Genomic DNA, 21967 nt, shown 5'->3' with positions numbered 1-21967 from the left:
CAGCCCGCACACAGAGCGCTCTGCCGGAGCCAGGCCCAGCCCAGCGGGCTGTTGGGCCTCCAACCCGCGGCCGAAAAACGAGAACAGTGTTACCTGTGTTCCGACCAACTGGGAGGGCAAGAGCAGGACACCTAGTGTCTAGCTTCTGCGGCACACAACAGGTGCTCAGACACTGCGACTGTTTCTGAGCACTTGCTGAGCATCGGGACCTGCTCTACACATGCTCTCACTTATTCTTAAAACACCTTAGACAGCTGTCATCTTTATAGCTAGAGAAATTAAGTTCAGAGAAAGGCTTTGGCTAAGGTCAAGGCTGATAATTATAGAAGCCAGCCCACTGGAACTGGAAGTCTTCAGATATTATAGGGGTGAGAAACTGAACAAAATGGACTTCAGATGAAGGCGTGAAATGAGAACAAGCTTGTGAGGAAGAGGACCCAGGCCTAATTGAATCCTGCCTTAGTCGGACCTTGATCTCCATCATAATGCAGTCCCATATCCTTCATCCCCATTCCATGTTTATCCACACTGACCTGTCCAGGACCTTCTCTACCCTCCCCGCAAACACTCCCAGAAAGAAGAAACCACCGAACAAAATCAAAAATAGTGTTATTAATTCTGGTGTCGCCGAAGCACAAAAAAAAAAAAAAGGAAAAAAAAAAAGAAACCACCCTTCCCACATTTCAGCCCCGGGTCCAGGCCGAGGGGCTGCCCCTGCAGGCAGTGCAGGCCCAGAGGCCAAGTCAGTCCCGGCCACGGGCTTGAAGCGGGACCAGCCCGTGGGTTTGGCTCTTCGGGCCTGGCTGGGAGGCTTCCTGCCTCATTTTGGGGAGTCCAGGCCCTGGACTAGAGATGAGAGACCAGGGGTCAAGGTCAGAGATCTGGGCCACTCAGTTCTGGTGCTCTGGCTAAGGCAGTCAGAGGTCAGGGTTTGGATGTGGAAGCCAAAGCCACTCAGTTCTGTGGTCCAGCAGAGAAGGCCAGAGGCCAGGGTCCAAATTACTGAATCCTGGGCTAGGATCCGGAGGGCACTGGACCATTCAGTACTGATGTTCCAGCAGGGGCTGGGCGGCTGGGCTCTCGCGCTCCTCAGCAGGGGCAGGCCAGTCACCTGAGGCCCCCACAGGTGTTCCACTCTCGGGAGGACTGCTGTCCAAGCAAGGAATGTCCTGGGCTACTCTGGGAGGTGAGGCATCGGTGCTGATATCCGGGCTGAGATTGAGGTCTAGGGGAGCCTGGGGAAGGGGAGGTAAGTTGGTGGGAGAGCAGACCTGAGCTGCCCAGGGCCCTCCCTTCCCATAGGACCCTTACCTGAGATTTGGGGGTGCCCCCTTTGGGGCTCCCTGAGGCTGGCTCCCCTTCAGATCCTCCCAGCCCCTTCCGACCCCCTAGGCTCCACTTCCCACTGGGACCCTCAGAACAGAGAAGACCAGAGCCAGGGGGCCTTGAGGGCCGGGGACCCTCAGTGGGGACAGGAGAAGCAGGGGGCAGTCCAGGGAGCCGAGGCGGGGGCCACTGCAGCAGAGGAGGGGGGCGCCCATCACCAGAACCGCTCAGGGAGGGCCTCGGGCCCCAGCCAGGGCCTGGTGGGAGGGGTTGGTCACCACTGCCTGTAAGAAACAGATAAAAGGGCGAAGACCTCAGTTAAGCTGTCCCCCTCAACTACTGGTTCAGCCTGGCCTCACCGGCTCACCTGCTGTGTTCTCGGGTGTGGGGTGTGCCAAGGGGGGGTTACTGCTGAGGGAGGTCAAACCACCACCTCCACTGCAGTCCGAGTCGTCCACATTCCCGCCACTGTTGCAGCCAGCACCACAGCCCTTATGAAGCCTGGGGTGGGGAGTGAAGAAGTTGGCGTGGAGGTGAGCAGAGACATCACAAGCAGAAGTCTCCAGCCCCAGGACAAGTCACCTAACATTCGTGAGCCCCGGGGTCCTGTCTCTAAGAGATTTTGCCATCTACTTTGCAGGGTCTTTTCTGGCAGGCATTATCAATGGCTCTTAAGGCTAAAGGCCACCTTCGGCTCTGGGAGGGGGTCAGCTTGCAGGGTCCATCCTGGCTCCAGCACTTCCCGAGACCTCAGAAGGAATAGCTTCATCTCAGTCTCAGCTTCCTGCTCCAAGAACCTGGCCCCCCGAGCTGGGCTGGCAGGAAGGGCTCACCTCTCCCAGCTATGCAGAAGCCAGCGGGCAATGGCACCCAGGCTGACGGGGCCACCCCACAGCGCCCGCAGCTGGGGGTGGCTGCCGGCTAGCGAGGTGGTAAGGGGCGACACGTAGATGGGGTAGCCAAGCGGCTGGTCACAGGAGGAGTTGATCATGTTGCGCAGAGCCTGCTTGGCGTTCTGGATGCTGCCACGCTCGGGGTTGCGGTTGCGCAGGAACACCAGCTCCTGCTGCTGCCCGGCCCACAGGCCGCGCACACACTCACGGTTCACCTGCGGGCCACACGCAAGGGTCAGGGGGCTGGCACTGGGGAGGGGGCCAAGCTGGGTGGGTGGGCCATCCCCACCTTGATGACGCGAAAGCTCAGGTGGCGCCGGTTGAGCATGATGATCTTGTACTCGTCCGAGGCGTCATCCAGGACGTGGCGCAGTGCCAGCAGCGAGGGCGTGTTGCTGAGGATGGCGCTGCGCCAGGCCGGGTCACCCTCGTGAGAGATGACCAGCCGCTCTTCGTTGGCTGCAATGGCATCGTACAGAGCGGCTGGCTCCTCATACTCATCTGGGGATGTGAAGTGGTCCTGCGGGGAGGGCAGGAGGGCTGGGGTCAGTGGCCCCTGCCCTGGGGAAGGGCTTGACCCAGCGCCTACCTACCCAGCCTGGGCACACCTCTCCCAACCTGGTGAAGCTTGAGGGCCATGCGAACTCCAGGCGCCACCACGCGGTGAAGCAGGTCCATGTCAGCAAAGACCCACTCGTCGCGTGGGGAGGTGATGCGGAAGTCGCCCTTGAACAGTGCGTGCAGGCCATAGAGGAAGGGCTCCAGGCTGGAAGAGGAGCAGGGAGGTGAGCGCCAAGGTCGGAGCTCAACTACATCCAGTGGTCGGACCCGAGAGCAGTCTTCAGAACAGGCCTCAGTTTCCCCACCTTGACAAGGAGGTCAGTCTCTGCCCCAGGTCCCTTCACAGGATGGTGAGGAGCAGACAAGGTGACAACTGGGAGGTGCCTTGCCCACAAGGGCCACATTGAAGGAAGGATTGAGGTGCTTCCTGGGGGCCTCTGACTCGGAGCTCCTCACTGATGGGGCGGAGGGAAGAGTGGCGGGCCCGGCTGGGCCTGTGGGCACTCACCTGGCAGACATGCTGTGCGAGGCAGTCCCCAGGGCCCGACGGCCCAGCACACACAGGCCGAAACACAGCGTGACCAGCGGCGAGTTCCAATCCTGGTCCACGGGCTGTGGCACAAGGACCCCCATCCCCAGAGCCCAGCTCAGCCTTGGGACAGGGAATCTGGGGTTGGGGCCGAAAGGCTGAGGGTTAAAGGGACTCTCCCAGGGAGGGGAGAAGGCAGCCCAGGGTAGTGGTGGCCAGACCTGGCTGCGCCGGGAGGCACAGTACTGGATCCACTCCAGGTGTACCGCACAGAAGGAGGGCAGCGAGAGGCCGGAGAGGCGAAGGTCATAGTCCTCGTCCACGCTCAGCGAGAAGGTGGGGTCTGAGTCAGCGTAGCCAGGAGCCCGCACAGGCCGCAGGGCAGCCGCTATGCCTTCATGGCTCAGCCATGCCTCCAGCTTTGGTGAGCGGCTCACATAGTAGATGATGCTCTGAGAGGAGAGAGCAGGCATCAGGGCTGGGCCAGTGACGAGTACTGCCCGAGCCTGGCCACTGCAGGAGAAAGCGATGGGGTAAAGAAGCTTCTCCCTTGTACTGAGCCGATGTCTGCTTCCTAGAATACTCATCTTGTGTCCAGTCTCAGCTCCGTGAAGCCACACAGGCAAGTCTGCCCCTCTCCCCTAAACCGGAGAGGAAGATCGAGAAAGTGGATAGGAAGCGTCCCCTGGAGAGTTCTGCACTGTGACCAGTGCTCGCTCGCTTCCTCAGAAGATGCCCCATTTGTAAGGGAAACTAGGGTTCAGACAAGAGACCTGCCTAAGGTTGAACCGCAGGGCAGACTGAGCTAGGATTGGAATCCTAGGACCTTTGATACCATGATGCCAGAGGACCCAGATCTCAGAGGCCTTGGAAGAGCAGGTTGAGATAGAGGGGCCAGCTGCAGGCCAGTGGGGCCTAAGTGCCCCAAGTCCTACGGGTCTCTTTAGGCAGCTGAAATGGGACAGCCATAGGGCCTCTCCTCAGAGAAAAAGCAACTGTGCCCAAAGTCAGGGGCTCGTGGACCCCCTTAAGAGATTGCTGGTTTCTAATCAGGGGTTTGGACAAATGAAGAGCTTCTGGAAGGCAGGCAGCTGGCACAGCCAGCATGGACAGGCAGTGTGAGGTTGGCAGCTGGCAGCCAGTGAGGTTACTGGGATTCCATGTGCCACCCTGGGATGGAGCCGCCAGGGTTGGCCCTCTGCCTGGGTAAAGGGTGGGAAGTTCATGGCTGGGGAGGGTAACATAGCTGGCCATGAACAGAGGGCACCCAAGCAGTAGGGATGTCCAGCAGGGTGGCTCTGGTGGGGCATGGAGTCCAGGAGCCTGGGCAAAATGACCACAGTACACAGTACAAGCTGGGAAAAGCCAAGGGCCTCAAACAGCTCTCTGGAGTACCCCTGGAGATCATGGTTGTGGGTGGCTTAGCAGCCGGAGGCCTGAACCCAGCATCACCTGGGTGGTGGACAGGTGGGTAACTGTTTGGAGAGGGCTGGGCTGACCCATTAGCAAAAGGGGGACCAGGAGCCTAATGGGGTGAGTGGGGGCAGGATGGCTGTGGGGTCGCTTTGGGCCACAGGCAGACCAGCTCCTGAATTTCTTGCCCAGAGGGCATCCCCACAGTCTGGGCCCCACCACAGCCCCCAAGAACCAAAAAGGAAAACCCTCAGGGGTGCGGCGGGGAGCTGGCCTGGCATACAGTGCCCATTAACTTTTGCCACTGCCAGTGTGTTCTGTGAAACTCCAGCTCTCTGGAGACCCAGCCCTTGGAGTGGTTCTCAGCTGTCACAGCTCTCGCGAGCGTGCGTTAAGGAGTCGGACTCTGCTCAGTGTTCCACGTGGGCCAGCTCACTGAATCCTCACAGGTCTCATGGCCGTGGCATCCTTCCCCTCTCATCCCCACCTAACTGCAGGGGTGAGCCAGTTTCTTCAGCTATAAAAGGGGCCAATGACACCAGTCCTGCTTCTTTGAAAGGGTTGTTAAAAAGACCAAACAGGTCTATGGACATGCTACCCTTAACAAGCCTGATCCCATCTGATTTTGGAAGCTAAGCAGGGTCAGGCCTGGATAGTACTTGGATGGGAAACTACCTAAGAAGATCAGGTGCTGTAGGCGTAAAAAATAAAAAAAAAGAAGAGATTGTAAGCTGACAAGGTCCTTGCAATCTGTGAAGTCAACCAAGGGTTGCCTTGCCTAAAATAAAATAAATAAACAAACAAACAAAAACACCAAATAGGATAGTGAAGATGCCTGGGCTTGGAAATGTTGAGACCCCAAGACTTCGCTATAGGCAGATGTGGGGCCAGTGTCTCTGGCTGTGGGGCTTAGATTGAGTCTGTCACTCAACTGAACTTAGTGACTCTTCAGGAAGGGCAAGGTGCAGAGGAGGCACCAGGGTGGGCCGAAGTGGCACAGGAAGGGCTCTGCCTGGTCTGCCAACACTAAGAGCTGGATAGGACACATCTGTACACTGCCCCCAGCCTGAGGGGCTGCCTGCACACCTGCTGTCCTCAGGCCTTGCCCTTGGCAGCCCCAACTGGTCTTTTCAAGCTTCACCTTATACTCCATCTCTGACGGAGCCCTTCCTCAAGTCCTCCAGGAATCTCTACCGCTCAGATTCTGCCCAGCCCTTGAGACAGCTGTGGCAAGTTGGCTTCCTTACGGGACAACACACTTGGCAGGGCGGAGCTCCTCTCGGCCTGCCAGCTCAGGCCTGGCCGGGTGCCTGGTGCAAAGCCCTGAGAAGGCTACGCTGGCCTTGAGCTGGGCTCTTGGGAGGCAGCAGGGTGACCTGGGCATGAGAACCTCTCTTGAGATGGGAGGGGAAGATAGCCAGGACCGTGACCTCTGGGTGACTTGGGGCTGGGAATGTCCCTGTCTGGACCACAGTCTCTTTCTTGGTGAAAGTGAGCGGGGAGGGATGGGGAGCTCACAAACCCTTCCCCTGGAGTGGGTGGGTGGACAGAAAAATTACAGAAAAACCATAGCGTCTCTGGGGTATGATAGATGGGACGTCCACGGGAGGCAAAAGGACAGCTGGGGGATGCACAGCACTGCCCCAGAGAGGAGCTCAGTTGGGCAGGCTCTCTTGACCCCCAAAAGGTCACCCATCCAGGCTCCACACAAGGAGCCCCACAGCAGATGCTAAAAGGGTACAAGGGGACCTGGGCTGTGACCAACCCACCCCACTCCCATAAGTGCCCTTATTCCAGGGGCCATAAAGCCTCACAGTTCCTGCCATCTCACAACTACAACAATCCTCACTTCTTAAGGGGGTAAACCGAGGCACAGCAAGGGAAGTGACAACTCAGGCTTCCCAGAACCGAGCTCCCTCTGGACTGCCACACCGTGCCTCACAATCCCCACCACCCACAACGGGTTTTGAGACTCTCGGGCTGGGCTTGGAGCACTGGGCTGAGACGGGGAGGCTCAGGGCCACAGTCTGAGCCCGGCCCTGCCACTTTCTCCTGATTCTGGGGCCTCAGGCAAATCACTTCCTGTCTTCAAGCCAACTTCCACAACTGAAAGAGCAGATCTGTCCTGGGGGGTGTGGTAGGTTTCACCCAGCTCCGCAGAGGTGCCTGGCACAGAGCCTGCCCCTCAGTAAGCACCACTGCTTGGCAGCTGCTCCCGAGACTCATGAATGCCACAACCAGGGATGGGGAGCAGGGAGCTTGGTGGTCTGAAAGGCTGGCCTTAGCGTTTGCCCCTCTTGGGACCAGCAGCCCAGTGCAGGGATCTGCACGTGCTGCCCACCTGCCCAATACTCACTGCCCAGAGTGAGCCTTCTGGAGGAGAGTGACAGGAAGCCCATCTTGGGCACCCCACTGTCAGAGCCACACAAGCCGCTGGGTCCCCTGAGGCTGGCTGTCCAAGAGTGGCACTTTGGAGGATACTTAAACTCGCTGAGGCCTCTGCATCCCTTGGGAAAATCAGGCTCCCAATGATCCAGAAGATGGCATTCAGGATGCTCCCATCAGTGAGTGCTCCCCAGTGGGACCCCTGCTGCCCAGCCATCGCTGCTGTACCTTGACGTAGTAGGTGATGAGGATCTTGCGGAGGTCAAAGACTTGCAGCATGGAGGCTGCATTGTTGTCACTGATGCTGTAACCCTCCAACACGTACTTGCTGGCCGTCACCTCCCAGGCCAGCCAGCGCTGCCCAAAGGCAGCATTGAAGGACAGAACCCGAGGCAGGTGGCCCGGCTCACAGCAGCAGCAGCCCTCATCCTCCTCCACGCCCTCCGTGATGGCCTCCACCTCACGCTGCTGGCAGTACGTACCTACGGGGGAGGGGTGCCAATCAGGCGGCCACTAGGACATCCCTGCCTGCCTCCTCCCCAGCAAGTGCCCAGGTATGGCATCGGAGGCCTGTGCCATTCAGCCTCCCTATCAGGAAGCTGTGAGTAAGTGAACAAATGGAGCCCCTTCCCTCCAGACTCTCGGTGGCCACAGTAGGGTGAGAGTGAGCCGAACAGGCTCTGATCCCTCATTTACAAAGACCGAAGCTCCACCAGAGTGACTTGCTCAGGTTCATGGCGCTCAGGACCTGTGCCCCTCTAAGGGTGGCCCTCTGTGGCTTCTTCTGAATCGAACACCCAATGTGTGCATCTTCCTGAGGGGAAGGAGCTAGCTCACTCACCAGTGGTTACACGTGGCCCCCACCCTGGGCCAAGCCCAAGACCACAGAGCAGGCCAGCAGGAGCTGGCAGGAGAACCCAGAGCTCCAGGTCCAAGCTTTCACCACAGCAGCCTGTTCAGACCCAAAGTCAGGTCAGTCACAGGGCTTGGCCAAAGGAGACCCTGCCACCTCACTGCTCCAACTGGTGAACCCAGGCCCAGGAAGTGCCTTGCTCAACATCACCTAGCAAACCAGGGCAGAACTAGACTAGAAGCCAGCCCGCATACACTATGAAACGGTGCCCTGTGTCAGGCCCAGCCCCCACAGCTCACCCCGGAACTCAAGGCCACGCAGCTGGAAGGTGACGAGGCCATTGCCAACCTCAATGAGGTGCACCAGGGCGTTGAGGTAGTCGGAGGCCAGGACGAAGCAGTCGCCGGGGCCATAGTTGCCCCAGCGGCCCAGCACCAGGTCCCCACACAGCGTGTGCTGCAGCGAGCGTGTCAAGTGCTCATAGAAGATGGAGTTGAGGTTGTTGTCATCAGCGCCTGGGACCCAGGGTAAACAGACAAGTGGATAACATGACAAGCTAGGCTCCCTCCCCAGGAGGCCCCACTGGAAAGCCCCCGGATGGCTGGGTACACACCGGGATTCCGGTCCAGCTGTGTGACCAGGCGGGTGTTGGAATGATCCACACGTTTAGTGCTGTTCAGAGAAAGAGCAACAACGCAGCTGGCCCAGAGTGGGGCTGCCGAGGGTTCAGACGCCGACCCCCGCTGGCAAGCCACTGCGTTCTCCCTGAGCCCATGCCACCATGGTCTGGGTGGATGCCATGACAGCCCCATTATACAGGAGGAAGCTGAGGCCAGGGACAGGAAGGGAATCACTCAGGACCACACGGCTGAGAAGCCTAGGATGTGAGCCCAAGGCCTTGGCCTGGCCTGGGTTTTGCCTTCATCAGGTCAGCCCGGTGAAACCCACCATGTCACTCAGCTCTGCTGTGGGACCCTCTCTGCACCCCAGCTGGCCTGGGCTCCCAACTCCTTCCTTCCTCCCAGCTACTTTCCCTGTCCCGTCCGGCAGCCCCCCTCCTCCCAGGGTCCCTCTGAGCAACACGCCCGTCTCCCAGGAGACTCACTTGTAGTCGCGCTCCCAGAACTTCAGGGGCCGCGCGTAGGACATGATAAAGACAGCACTGCCCAGCAGGGGGTTGAGGGGCGTGGAGAAGAGCGCCGAGAGCAGGGCCTGAACGAACAGCATGGCCGAGTCTGGGCGCGAGTCAAGGAGATGGCCAACACATCGGACCCTCCCCAGCCCCCCTCACCACCCTTCACCCCTGCCAACCCACCCCCACGACCCCGATCCCAGGCCCCGACCCTCTCTGCACATCCCCACCCAGGCAGTGGGCAGTAGGCCGGGTACGTGGCACGGCAAAGGGCTGGGCAAAAGCATGGAAAGCTGAGCCCCAGGTGATCTGCCAGGGTGCGATGTAGGTCAGAACAAAGCGCAGCTTGTACAGCAGGTCCCACAGCTGGCAGGGTCATGGGGGAGAAAGTAAGAGACACAAGGTCATTCACAAACGTGGGGTCTACCAAGTACCTACTCAGAGCCTTGGGCCTACTCCACTGGCTGCTCGCACGGGAATAAAGCTCAAGATCACTCCCAGCCCTTTCTGGAGCTAGCTCAAGCACATGTTACCATTAGCAACCCCAACAAAGCAACCACTCTGCGAGGGCATTAGCCACTTAATTGACACAACCACCCGTCATCCCATTTCACAGATGAAAAAGTTGAGGTTCAGAAAAAGCAGAGCAGGTAAATGACTTGCTCAGGCCATGCCTCTCGGTCAGTGATGATGCTGGGCCTCAACTATGGTACCAAAAGTCAAGAGACGGTCACAGGCCCTGCCCTCAGGGGGTGACAGTTTGGATGTCCACCATCCTGGGCCAGACCAGAAAACCAGACTAGAATGCTTATGTCAGTGAGAAAAAGGATCAGGCCTGTGCTGGGGTCCCATTGCGAGCCTCCAGGACAGTGCCAGGTGCACTTTGTTCAATGTGACCTGTCCCCTGACCTGACTGGGGAATCCTACAACCTGGCAGAGCAGTCTGTATGTACCTAGGCCCTAAGGGCTTCTGAAACTCAGCTCTTAACTGGACTCCAAGGCCGTAGCTAGCAAGGAAGCAAAACTCAGAGACTAGTGTCCGGAGGACAAGGCTAAGTCCTATCCTGTCTGCTTACGAGGAAGGTGGTCAAGTATCATGGTTCAAAGAAAAGGCTATGAAGTCAGAAAGACCTGAATTCAAATTCTGGCTGACCACCAATTCTCTGAGGGACTGGAGACAAGTCATTTAACCTCTCTAAACCACAGCTTCCTCCCTGCCCCCGGAGGAGCTGCTGCAAAGGTCCACACTGGGGCTGATGCAGGGCAGTGGCTGAGAGGGCTGCAGGCCCCTGGGGAGGGCATGCCCCCCACCTCCCACCGAGGGAGAAGGTCGTGCTCCTGCTGCACAGCCTGGAGCCTGCAGCTTGGCTGCCAGCTCACCTTGCTGCAGAGCAGGGACATGAGGAAGTAGTCAAGCAGAAAGCCCTGGGAGAGGCGCGGGTAGTCGAAGTGGAAGAGCAGGACTGTGAAGGCCAAGGTCAGGTACTGCTGGGGTGGGCAGCAGAAGGCCGAGCGCAGAAGCTTCAGCCCAGCCACGGTCATCAGAAGCGCCCGACAGCTGTGGGTAAGGGGCAGATGTGAGATCCCCAGAGGGGGCTCCGGAAACAGTGCGTGTGGTGCCTACCCCTTGCTGGCCTTGGCCTGGGCTCTGCTGGGCTGGCCCTGCTCTTTTGGGCCAGTGATTCTTAGTCTCTGCCCTCTAAAGGGGTCACCCCACTTAGGCACATTTGGGGGACACATCTTTCAAAGAGGCAACAGGAAGTATTTTAAGAGCTAGAGACATACTTTAGCTTGCTGGGTAACTGAGGCAGATCTCATTCCCTCTCTGGGCCTCAGTTTCCCCATGTGTCACACGGGAATATACACAGTGGGATGGCGAGTGGTACTCACTAGAGGCAGAACTTGTCTGGGTGGCTGACGACGGCATGGGCGTCCACCGTGAGGGCATTGAGCACCACGGCAGGGTAGATGAGGTACTTCTCGACACACTGCAGGCTGGCATATAGCTTCTCAAACCACATCACTTGGGCAGCACCTGCAACAGATGGCGGGACTGTTGGTCAGCACCTGACCCTCCACACTCCCCTCCCACTGTAAGGCCAGGACAGGTGTGCCCTGGGAGGAAAGCTGGAAGGAGGGCAGACCGCAGGATGTGGTGTTCTGGGTCTATAGAGACTCTGACAGGAGAAGTGATGTTTGGCAGCTCAAATGAAGGTGAGGAGGCCCGGGTGGGGCATGTTATGGACTCAGGGAAGGTGCTCTAAGGGCTGACGAGGACATCTCAGATGCCCACCAAAGCCAGAGCGGGCTGGGTGAGGTCAAGTACGCAGTGGACCCTTCTGAAGGGGCCACTGCCACTTGGCTCGAGCTAACTGTAGCCACATGGAAATGCAAAATCTTTAGTTGTTTAAGAAATGCAGGTCTGTGGACCTCGGTATAGCAAATCCAAAAGTTTAAATACAGGCTCAAGGGGTACGTTTGTTGCACTGCCCAAGGGAAAATGTGCACCAGCAGATCTAGTCTGCTGGTGACCACTCTGTAATTCTGGACAAGAGATCCTTTTATGGCCCTGGAATTCTTCCATCTCCTAGAACACAAAGCGAGCAAAAAAAGGCAGAGCAGGCAGGGTGAGAGCGGAGCTGGGGACAAGCTAGGACCTGGCAGGCAGGAGAGGGCACGGAGGGTAGTGAAGCAGACAGGGCCGAGGCTGCCCCCTGCTGGTACTCTGAGCAGAGAGGACCCCGCTGCCACCAGAGCTCAGTGGGCCAGGAAATCGAGCAGGCACTCACCGCGAACTTCGTACTGGCTGTACTCCAGAGGCTTCAGCACGGGCTGCGACAGGCAGAACCAGGGCAGCTGTTTGCGGAGTTGTGGCAGCAGGTAATGTGTGAAGAAGCCCACAGCCCCGGCCAGCGCGTACAACACGAACCCCAGCACTGACTGCAAGAGAAAGAGGCCAGAGGCTCAGCCAAGGAGCCACAGGGGGCCTGGGCACAGGCTAGGCAGGGGCCAAGGAGACACGGGGCCATGGCTGCCCAGGGCCCTCTGGTCGAGCAGGCTCCTGCAAGGACCAAGGAGGAGAAGGTGGCCTGTGCCACACGAACCTTCAGGGCAATGAAGACGGTGCTGGCGCTAATGGCAAAGGTGAGCACGGCGATCACCACACACATCACCAGGTCAGAGTGTAGGACTTCACGCTGCAGAGCCAGGAAAAAGCCACTCAGTGGCTGACCACATCCCCTTTCAGCCCTTCACCCCAAGACTAGAGCCCCACACTCCGACTCCTCACCACCGACTGGCGCATCTTGTCTGGCAGGGGGTCTGGGGGCTCGGCCCGGGCTGTCTCCAAGCTCCGCTCCTCCAGCTCAGGGAAGAGCTTGCTCCGGATCAGAGACCTGGGGTGGGTGAGAAGACCTGGGTCTGGGGAGACCTCCCCTCTCCCACAGGCCCCAGGGTCAGTCAGTGACAGGCACATGCGCAAACCACCCCCAGCCCTTGCCATGCAAAGACACACACAAACACACACGTGTGCGTGCACAGACTCATGCAGGCACCCACCAGAGCACAGTGGGGTCACTGCTCTGCCGGCTCAGGTGGTAGGACAGTGCCACCAGGAGGCCACAGAAGACCGAGAAGAGGACCGGGACGTGCTGCTCTGGCCAAGGAGTCTGGGGAGAGAACCCATGCTGGTCAGGGGAGGTGAGGGTAAGCATGGGGAGTGGGGGTGCCCTCCATGGGAGAAGCCATTGCCGAGCCCAGTTTGCAGCCCTATCCCAACAACCCCCCCGAGCTTCAGCATGCCCCCCACCCCATAGGTCATCCCTACCTTGATGGCCCCAAGGCAGAAGCCGTAGAGCAGGGTAGCTGCCAGCAGGCTGCGGGAGAGGCTGAAGACTGCAGTGAGTGGGCTGGTGGCGGCTGTTAGGTGAGAAACAGCAGCTAAAGCTCCATTCCTGCCCACTGGCACCCCACCTCACCCCCGCCCCGCTGTCCCTCAACTCCCAGAGGCTAATCTTCCTGAGACCCCAGCCCATTGTTCTCTGTTCCCTGCAGCCCTCAGAGGCCTCCAGAACATCTGGCACTCTGGGGTTTAAACCACCTGCCCGGGGACGGGAGAGGAAGAGATGGGCTCTTAGAATCCACAGTAACAATGCGGGAGAAGGCTCGGCAGAAGACTGGAGCCTTGGACCTAATCTCTGGGCCCTTCTGGGCCCCACACTGCCTCCCAACCCCCAAGTGACCTGTGGGCACCATACCTGTGCCCCCGAAGCCGTGCATATCTATCTGTTCCAGCAGGTACATGAGGCAGGTGTTGACCTGGGGCAGGAGGCCCAGGAGGAATACCAATGGGAAGCACAAGGTGAACACTGGCAGGAGAAAAGCGAGGGCCCAGTGAGCCTGTGGGCCACCCCTGGACCCACCACCTTTGGGGCCTCACTCCCCAGGGCCACTGCAGCCCTGCCCAGTCTCACCAGTGGCCACATCACGGGCACAGAAGAAGAAGGAGGCGGAGAAGAGAGTGAGGCCATAAAGGGAGACGGGCGGGAAGGGCTGAGCCGAGCCCAGGGCATCCAGTACCCAGATGAGCAGACAGCAGATGCAGAAGTAGACAGGCCGGCTGTACGCGATCACCCAGTTGTGGCCCTGGGGAGTGGGCTAGTGAGGAGGCAGGCCTCCCCCACTGACCACCCTGCATGCACGTGCACACTCACGTGTGCACATGCACATTCACATGCCCGAGACCCAGCCCTGGACCCAAGATAGAAAGCCTGGCAGGGTGGGAGCCACAGGACCAAGGATCTGGGGCCATGTGCGTGGTTAGGGAGCACTGCCTTCCTCCAGCCAACCCCTTCCCACCTGGCCTCAGCCCCGCCCGGGGCTCAGCCGCCTGGACACAGACGCTGCTTTGCCGGTACTTACGTGCATGGGAGATGCCGCATCAGGCTGGACACTCTGGAAGAAATGGGAGCTTCGTTGGCCACGAGAGCCAGTGCCCACGTCAGGGAGTGGGGAGTCAGAGCTCCATAATCAGGCTGTTATCAGTAACCAGGGCAGGACCCTCAAACTGACCCTCAACTTTACCCATTCGTGAAATGAAGGGCTGGCTACAGGAGGTCTTAGCCCTCTGATCTGCTTTCTAGTTCACCCTCCCTCAAGACATCAGGGACAAGGTCGGGGAAGGAGAGCCAGGGAGTCAGGCCTGACCTTCAGCAGGGAGTACTGGCAGGAGGCAATGACCAGGCAGAACTGGAAGACCCAGATGTCGGTGAAGAAGCCCTTGAGCAGCAGCAGGTAGCCCAGAAAGGCAACCAGGCTGCTTAGGCCGACGCCGAGGATGTTCTCCAGCAGCCCCCGCGTCCTGGAGAGACGGCAGGGTCAGCGCGCCCACCTCCTCACCCGCTAGTGGGGCAAGGAGTTGGGGTGCGGGGGCAGGACCTGGCCACAAAGGCCCCCGTCCGGGCACCCAGGCCAGCCCTCACACTATGAATACCTGACCCTGTGACCTCTCAGGGGCAAGACCAGGCTGCACGTGATCTAGGAAGCCACTCTGTGGCTACCCTGAATTCCAATCTTTGCCTCCTCTAGACCGTGAGGGCTCCAGGTGCCACTACTCCTCAGGCATGCCACACTATGCACACAGGCAATGTCCAACACACACCAGCCACAGTGCCTGGAGACGCCCAGAGTAGAGAAAGCCAGGACGTGGGTTCTAAGCCAAAACTGTCCAGAGACAACAAAAGTCATCTAATTTCTCTATCTGACTTTCTGGGCCTCAGTTTCCCCTGAAAGATGAGAAGGCTGAGACAAATGGTTTGTCAGCTTTTTTAGGCTACAGAACTCAATTTAACCAAATGTATCACAGAAAAAATAACATACTAAACAGAAATGATCAATTTTGAGCAGAGCGTTGGGAAAGACGGCGTGACTAGAGCACCATCTACTTGGCACCCCTTTGTACCCCAGAGGAATCTAAAGAAACCCCACTGCAGGCTCCAGCTGTCAACACGCCCTCAGTGACCTCTCGCAGTCAGCGTGTTCACAGTGTCTGGAAGGCCAGGGGCCAGGGACGCCCCAGGGACTGGGGCTAGGGCAGGTGGGCACTCACCGGTCCAGCAAGGCCAGCAGGGCGAGCCGCTCGTAGCGCACAGAGGTCCAGCGGCCAGGGAAAAGCCAGCACTTGTAGCTGTGCTGGGCGCGGGGCGGCGCCTCCTCCATCAGCGTCTGCTCCTGGGATTCGTGCAGGGAGTCCTGGTCCAGCAGGTCAAACTGCAGTCCCCACAGCCGCGGCCATCAGCCCCTCGCCCCCCACAGGGGTCCTCGCCACCCCCGCCCGTCAGCACGCATTGGCCGGGCGACCACCCCTTCCAGCATAAAAGTCCCCACCTTCTAGTGGCCCTGTGGCCTGCCCTGACCCTCCACCACAAGGGTCTGCTCCTTGCTTCAGGTCCCAGCACATGGCTCAGTGGCTATCGGAGACTTCTGGAGCTGCCAGGGGCCAGACTTACTAACTGCCATGTCTGTCTTCCCCACTCAGGTGACCTCTCCTGCCTCTTCCTGGGCTCAGTGAAATCTACCTTATCCTTTGGGACCAGCACAAATGCTACCTACCTACCTCTCGGGCAGAGCCATCAGGGTTGCTTTGAGCAGCCCACCCCGAAACACATACAGAACTGGCCCTGAGAACAGGCCTGGTGCCAATGCCAGTGCTGTGAGGCCCTGGGTGAACTACTTAACCTCTTTGGGCCTCCTGTGTCCTTCATTCAACAAGAACTTACAGGGACAACGATGGGCCTGGCCCTGTACTAGGCCCTGGAGTACAACAGAGAGTCAAAGATGCAGTCAAAGCCCCTGTCCCAGGAGGTGGCCGTCAGCTGTGTAAGGATGACATTGCTACCCCATACGAAGGTTAAGGAGAATGTAAGCATCAATTAGGGTACACAGGGCTCTGGGCAATGTCCAGTCTGTTGGTGGCCTGGGTGGTGGATGCATGGGTGCTCCTTCCGTGACTATTTAAACTCTGAATCTTTACTTCGTGTACTCTTAGTACTGCCCTTACTAGGTGAGCAATGCAAATTATTACCCAAATCACGGCACTTTTAAGACAGAAAGAGGGCACTATTAGTAACTACTAAGATGATGAGCATGAACAACGTCCCCAAGCTATCCCACACGTCAGGTGTCCAGCACAGGGAGCAGCAGTCACCATCTGATAAGTTGAACAGTCCCTTTCTGCAGGTACCACTGGTAACACCCACGGTCTCCACTAACTGTGGGTCTCTCCAGGACAAGGAAGAAACTCCAGATGTGTTTGCCGAATAAGCAAATAAGGGGCTCTTTGAACCATTCAGACCTGGGGCCTGCACATCCTGTGCCAGCCAGCAAAGGTCAGGACAGACACCTTAGGGCCCCTGGAGCCCTCGCTCAGCTGCCTGCCCCTCCTGGTACCTGGGCGAGGGCTTGATGATCTGTCCCCCACCGTCCCTTCCTGCAGGTCCTTCCCCGACGGCAGGCTCCTCACCTCTGGGATCTCCAGGGGCACTCGGCGCACCTGCATGCCCTGCAGAACCACGGGCCTCGGCTGCAGCAGGTTCAGACCACCTGCCACCTCAGAGACATCAGCAGAGTGGAAGCTGGAGGAATGTGAGTGGCGGTCCCTGTGGGAACCACAGCCATGAGGGTCAGGGCCTCTGGTGAGCCCTGGGACAGGGTAGGGTTAAGGCCGGCACCAGGCCATGACTTGAGGACCCATGTGGGCTGCTTGGATACCCAGAAGCAGCATGGAAGAGAGAGGTCCAGAGGAGGCAGGTGGTAGAAGTGCCTCCCTCCAGAACCTGGGCTTCCCAGAAGGTCCTGAAAGCCCTGCTTGGAAGTGTCGTGGAGTCAGAAACCCAAGGGACCCCTGCAGGCCCGCCCTTCACCGCTCCCTGCCCTCCTCTCCTCCTAGAGGGTCGGAGCTGCCCCTTCCCCAGCCCAGCAGAGAAAACCTCCCGGAAACGGGAGCCCACACCTGGAGACTCACCAGGCCCCATTGGCTGCCTGTTCCCCCTGCTGCCCAACAGGGTTCTCGTAGCCACCTCCAGCCAGCCCAAAGGTGTAGGAACGCCGCACGCCTAGGGCAGGGGTGTGGGACATGAGGCAACGGGTCAGGGACGGGAACACCAAGGCCCGACCCATGTGGGCACCAAGGACACTTAGAAAAGAAGAACCCTGTGCTGTGTCCTTCTGGATGGCTGTCCAGCTCCTGAGGACGAGAGCTAGACTGGAGAGGGCCTGTTGGTCAAGGGCCTGAGCCTTACAGTCAGCCACCCTGGTGTGGACTCAGCCAGGGCACTCACTCACTCAGCCTGTCACTCGGCCTGTGACTTCAGACTATGCCTGTTTCCTCACTGGCAGAACGGGGACGATGAGACTACCTACACCTCAGGGAGGCTGCAAGTCTGACACCAGGATTAGTACGTGCCCGACAGCGAGTGCTGCTGCTGGGGCGACAAAGACTTTCAGCAGGAGAGAGAGAGGGAGGGCTGGGCTGGCCGGGGGCAGAGGCCAGGCCACGGGACTCAGGGAGGTGCTCACCACTTTCATCGTAGAAATAGTGCACGGCGCCCTCGGAGGTGTCATCGAAGGTGCAGGCCTCGTGCACGTTGGCACCAGCCCGGGTGAGCAGCAGGGAGGAGGCGAAGTGCAGGGCAGAGGGCAGCGTCAGCGCCCGGGAGTGGGAGGCAGCGCGGCCACGCTGAGCCTCCTGCAGGCTGCTGGGGAGGGCCAGCCAGGGGTCAGTACCAGGTAGAGCCAGCTGGCCCTACAGCCCCCCGACCGGCGGCAGGTCCTCACCTGGGGGGTGAACCCATGACAGACGCTGGAGGAGTGGGGTTGCTGCCTGCATTGTGGCGCCTCCGGATGGCCTGTGTCCGCCTCACACTGCTGGAGCGGTCTCGCTTGCCTGTTTCCTCGGCCACTGCCCAGAGAGAGGTCCCAGAGCATAAGTGACACTGGCTTAGACAGAGCTAGAGGTACGGGTGGGGGTAGCACAGGTGCTCCCGCCTGGAAATGAGGTCAGGCCTAGTCCAACCATGCCCTGGCTTGGGCTCAGCCCAGTCACCTAACCACTTGTGCCTCAGTTTTCACCTTTGGAAATAAGGACAGTATGGTCTGCCCTAGCCCAGAATGACGAATGTGGATGCTGAGAGTTCTCAAGGGCAGAGGCTTCAGGTGCTAACTGCAGGATCCAGAGCAAGGTGCCAGAGGTCTCTCTGCCCCTTTCCCCACTGCTGCAGCCCTGCTTATCTGAGGGGTTTGGCAGAAAATGTCACTTAACCACCAAATCCATACCCACCTGCTGCCTAAAACAGAGGCTGAGATGACTGACCAGGTCCACTCCAGCCAGACCACTGCCCAAACCCAAGCCCCCTACCTAGCTCACATCCCTCCCCAGCCCTGGAACTGGCACTTACCTCCCCCTACAGCACCTTCCTCCTGTAGCTCCCCCCGCCAGCCAGGCTGGTTGGCGGCAGGTCCCCTGCGGGCCTCAGCAGGAAGCACAGTGGGCTCACCAGCACCAAGCTCCACCCCCGCCTGGGCCTCCAGCTCAGCCTTGGAGCCAGCCAGGGGGGCCTTTAGGACATCACCCCCCGCCCCATCCATGCTCAGCACACGGGCGTGTGTTTTGGCGCTGGCAGTACTAGGCGTCCGCTGGGTCCCATAGGGCCGCTTGGGGGGCACAGCAGTCCCCTCCTCAGCCCCAGGGGGAGCCCGTCGCTTCCGAGGCCCCCCTGCTGCGCCCCGAGAGCTCTCAGGGGAGTAGCAAGAAGTAGAAGAGGAGCTGTCAGTACTGTAGCGGCGCTGAGATCGGAGACTGGAGGACGGGCTCAATTCGCTGCCCTCGCTGGTGTCCTCATCCTCAAAGAAGCCCCCGCCTTCCAGCAGGGGCCGCCGAGGGGCACGGCCAGGAGGGGTGTGTCTTCGCATGGGTGGCCGCCGTTTGCCAGGCCTAAGGAGGGCCAAGTCCTTGGGCCGCACAACCAGGAGTGGCTCGGCCGGGCCTGGCGGTGTCCCTGCTCCTATGACTGTGTCAAAGGAACGCAGTGTGTCATCTGAGGGTACTCCAGCATCTGGTGAGGCGGGCAGCTCAGCCTCAGACGGTGGGTCTGTGTCGCTGCCCTCAGGGGCTTGCCCACCAGGGGGACTGTCCAGGTGGGTGGAGTTGGTCTTCTCACTCTTAAAGCTGCTCAACGTCTCCCTGTCAGTGCCACTAAAGCAGGAATCTGAGGAGCCAGCTTTCTGGGGCATGGGCTCCCCCGAGCCCCGCCGGTCCAGGGGCTGGTAGCCACCCACTCCCCGGCGTTGTTCCCGTCGACTGCTGGTCCTCACCAGGGCCCGGTCAGGACGGGTCAAGGTCAAGAAGCTCTTGCTCAGCTCCTGGCTAAGACTCCCCTTCAGTAGGGGACTCATGGGAGTGTCAGCCACACTGCTCTCACTCCAGGGGGCTCCATCTCCAGCCAGAGGAGAACGTTCCGAAGAGTCTGTGCTGGGGAGAGAAGGGTCTGGGGCAGCCCCCGGAGGCGTCTGGGGAAGATCTCCAACTGTAGAAGAAAGGTAGGCAGGTGAGTGAAAGGCATGCTGTGAAAGGAACTGGTGGCTAAGGGGTCCTACGGCTCCTGCTTTCTGAGAGCCCGGCTGGGGTGAGACCCATCCAGGAGAACAAAGAGAGCCCCAGGGTAGCAGAGTCGGAATGACTCAAAAACAAGACAGCTCATCGTCCCCCCCCCCAAGCCCCTGCCGCATCACACCCACTCACTCAGTTTCTCCTGTGAGCTTAGCTTTAGCATCTCTCGATCAGCTGAGGTCATGATCACGTTGTTGCTGCCTTGCTCCCGCACCAGCTCCTTGATGTCTGTAACCACGTACCCAGAGGCATCAGCAGGACCCCAGGGCAGCTGCGTGCCATCCCGTTCCACACCACCACCTTCAGCTCTGAGCAGCAGCCACCTACCTCTGAGGGGCCCCGAGTCCTCCATGCGGGGCAGCAACTCCTGAGCAAACAGAGAGGTGTGAAGGAGCAAACAAGGCAGTAGGCTCAGGTAGGCTCAGGACATACCCATGGTGGAGATGGGCTCCCAGGAGAGGAGTGAGAGAGGCTGAGGACCAGGACCACTCACCGAGACCTGGTTGAAGCCAAACACGGAATGCTGGGAGCTACAACGTACTGGGGGTGTGGAACTAACTTTCCGAAACACTGTCATTTCCACTCCGGGGTCCCTGGCAGTGGAGAAAAACATCAGCTTTGAGCTAACCTACCCTCTTCCTAGTACTGCCTCGACAACCTCCATCGCTTCTCTCTTCTCAAAGGTCCTCTGACAATTCCAGGGTGGACCACAGAACAAGTGCTCAACCACTCACGAATCGATGTTCCCTAAGCCCCTCCTCCACCCTCCAAGGCTCAGGCCCAGGCACCAAGAACCCTGGATCCCAAACAGAACCCCAGCCTCACCTACCTGAGTGGATTGCTGTCCCCCTGGGCAGGCTCTTCCTCTGGCTCCCCCATGGTAGAGTTGCGCTTCTCCACAATCTCACCCTGGTCGAACATGGCGTGCAGCCGATAGTTCACAGTCTTGATGGCAGCGAAGATGACAGCCACCACAAGGCAGTACACGCCAGCCACCATCAAGCTGGGGGGCAGAACCTGGAAGTGGCAGCAAGTCAGGTCCCTTCTCAACCAACGGTGCCCCCATGGGGTGGACTACCACCACTGTCAGGGTCAGGATTCACTATGTCACCCCTTGGGAAACCACAACGACCCTGCAACGGATTCTAACTAGAGAGAGAAATTACATGAGGTGCTCAAGGTCACCCAGCCGAGGAAAGGGAGAATTCTGCTTGTCCTCCACACACCCCAAACTCTGCAGTGGCTCCTCTCTCCACACCCCAGCGCCCAAGGCGCAGTCCCCAATCCCCACCAGGCCGCCCTCCCTTTCGCTGACGGGAGTTACAGGTGGTGGCAGCGCCTCACCATGTACAGCAAGAAAGGAAAGGTAAGCAGGAAGATCCAGACGTAGAGGTGGAAGCAGTTGGAGAAGGTGCTCTGGTGTGGGTCGAAGAACCAACCGCCGGTGAGCGAGGCCCACACCCCCTGGCGCAGGATCTGCAACACCTGCGACCCCATGGCCCCGCCGCTGCAGCGCGCGCCCCCCTCCCGGGACCCTCATGGGGGCGGCCCCCGGCCCATGCCCCGTCTGGCGCCGGAGGGCCCCGGGGCCCGGCCTGGCGCTCACGCCATGGCCTCCCCCAGCGGGGGAGAGGGGTCCGTGGGGCGAAGGTGCTGGCAGGGGGCGGGGCCGGCCAGGGCAGTCAGCGGTGCGAGGCCCGAGCGCCGCGGCGGAGCCGCATCAGGGGCGGGGTCCGGGTCCCCACCCCCGGCCAAGAACTGCTCCAAGGGGCCGAGCCTGCAGGCAGGCGCTGGGCACGGGCCGGGCACCCGTCGGCGGCATCCAGAGGTGGGCGTGGGGTAGGTGCTCTGGAGGTGCAGGCGACGGCTTCCCGGTTCCGACCTAGGGAGAGCCCCAGGACCCTGAGGGACACTTCCGGGGTCACAGGTCACTCGCTTCGGGATCCGCGATCGCTCCGCTTCTGCGGGAGCCGGCCCTAGGAGGAGGCCGGAAGAAGGAGCCGCGAGCCGCCAGCCTGCAATGGCGCATGCGCCCGACTATCCCAGTTGGGACCCGGAAAAGGAAAACCTGACAGCATGAATGCGCAAGCGCAGGGAGGCGGTCGGCGGGGGAAAGAAGCGGGGGAGCCCTCTGGGCGTGCGCAGAGCCTAGGTCTGAGGGAAGGAACAATCCGAAAGGTAGAAGAGCTTGAGCGCATGCGCACACCCAGGC

At 59.7% G+C, this 21967-nt stretch overlaps 1 protein-coding gene and 1 pseudogene across 6 annotated transcripts; one reads left to right on the top strand and one right to left on the bottom strand.

The window, feature by feature from the left end:
* Window positions 1-592: 592 nt before the first annotated feature.
* Window positions 593-21767, bottom strand: PCNX3 (pecanex homolog 3). 6 transcript variants are annotated; one of them, XM_011368837.2, is made up of 35 exons: window positions 21100-21766; window positions 20585-20772; window positions 20249-20348; window positions 20083-20122; window positions 19888-19983; window positions 18545-19672; window positions 17925-18048; window positions 17667-17845; window positions 17113-17203; window positions 16612-16747; window positions 15199-15359; window positions 14298-14451; window positions 14013-14045; window positions 13565-13736; window positions 13349-13459; window positions 12919-13010; window positions 12651-12760; window positions 12382-12487; window positions 12197-12289; window positions 11882-12032; window positions 10983-11127; window positions 10473-10650; window positions 9350-9458; window positions 9066-9195; window positions 8574-8632; window positions 8260-8475; window positions 7336-7589; window positions 3531-3761; window positions 3289-3392; window positions 2838-2985; window positions 2509-2739; window positions 2160-2434; window positions 1694-1827; window positions 1312-1610; window positions 593-1235 (listed from the first exon to the last, which is right to left on the bottom strand). In XM_011368837.2, the coding sequence occupies exons 1-35, from the start codon at window positions 21250-21252 to the stop codon at window positions 1041-1043; spliced, it is 6126 nt and encodes a 2041-aa protein (XP_011367139.1). In that variant the 5' UTR covers window positions 21253-21766; the 3' UTR covers window positions 593-1040. The 6 variants fall into 6 exon arrangements, with proteins under 6 accessions (XP_011367139.1, XP_011367140.1, XP_011367135.1 ...); XM_011368838.2 differs by having other exon boundaries at window positions 15199-15320; XM_011368833.2 differs by having other exon boundaries at window positions 19888-20122; window positions 21100-21767.
* On the top strand, window positions 5304-5422 carry LOC111745000 (annotated as a pseudogene).
* Window positions 21768-21967: the final 200 nt, after the last annotated feature.

Source organism: Pteropus vampyrus, unplaced genomic scaffold (assembly GCF_000151845.1).
Source record: "Pteropus vampyrus isolate Shadow unplaced genomic scaffold, Pvam_2.0 Scaffold144, whole genome shotgun sequence".
Classification (NCBI taxonomy): Eukaryota; Metazoa; Chordata; class Mammalia; order Chiroptera; family Pteropodidae; genus Pteropus; species Pteropus vampyrus.
This window is presented reverse-complemented; position numbering and strand designations above follow the sequence as displayed.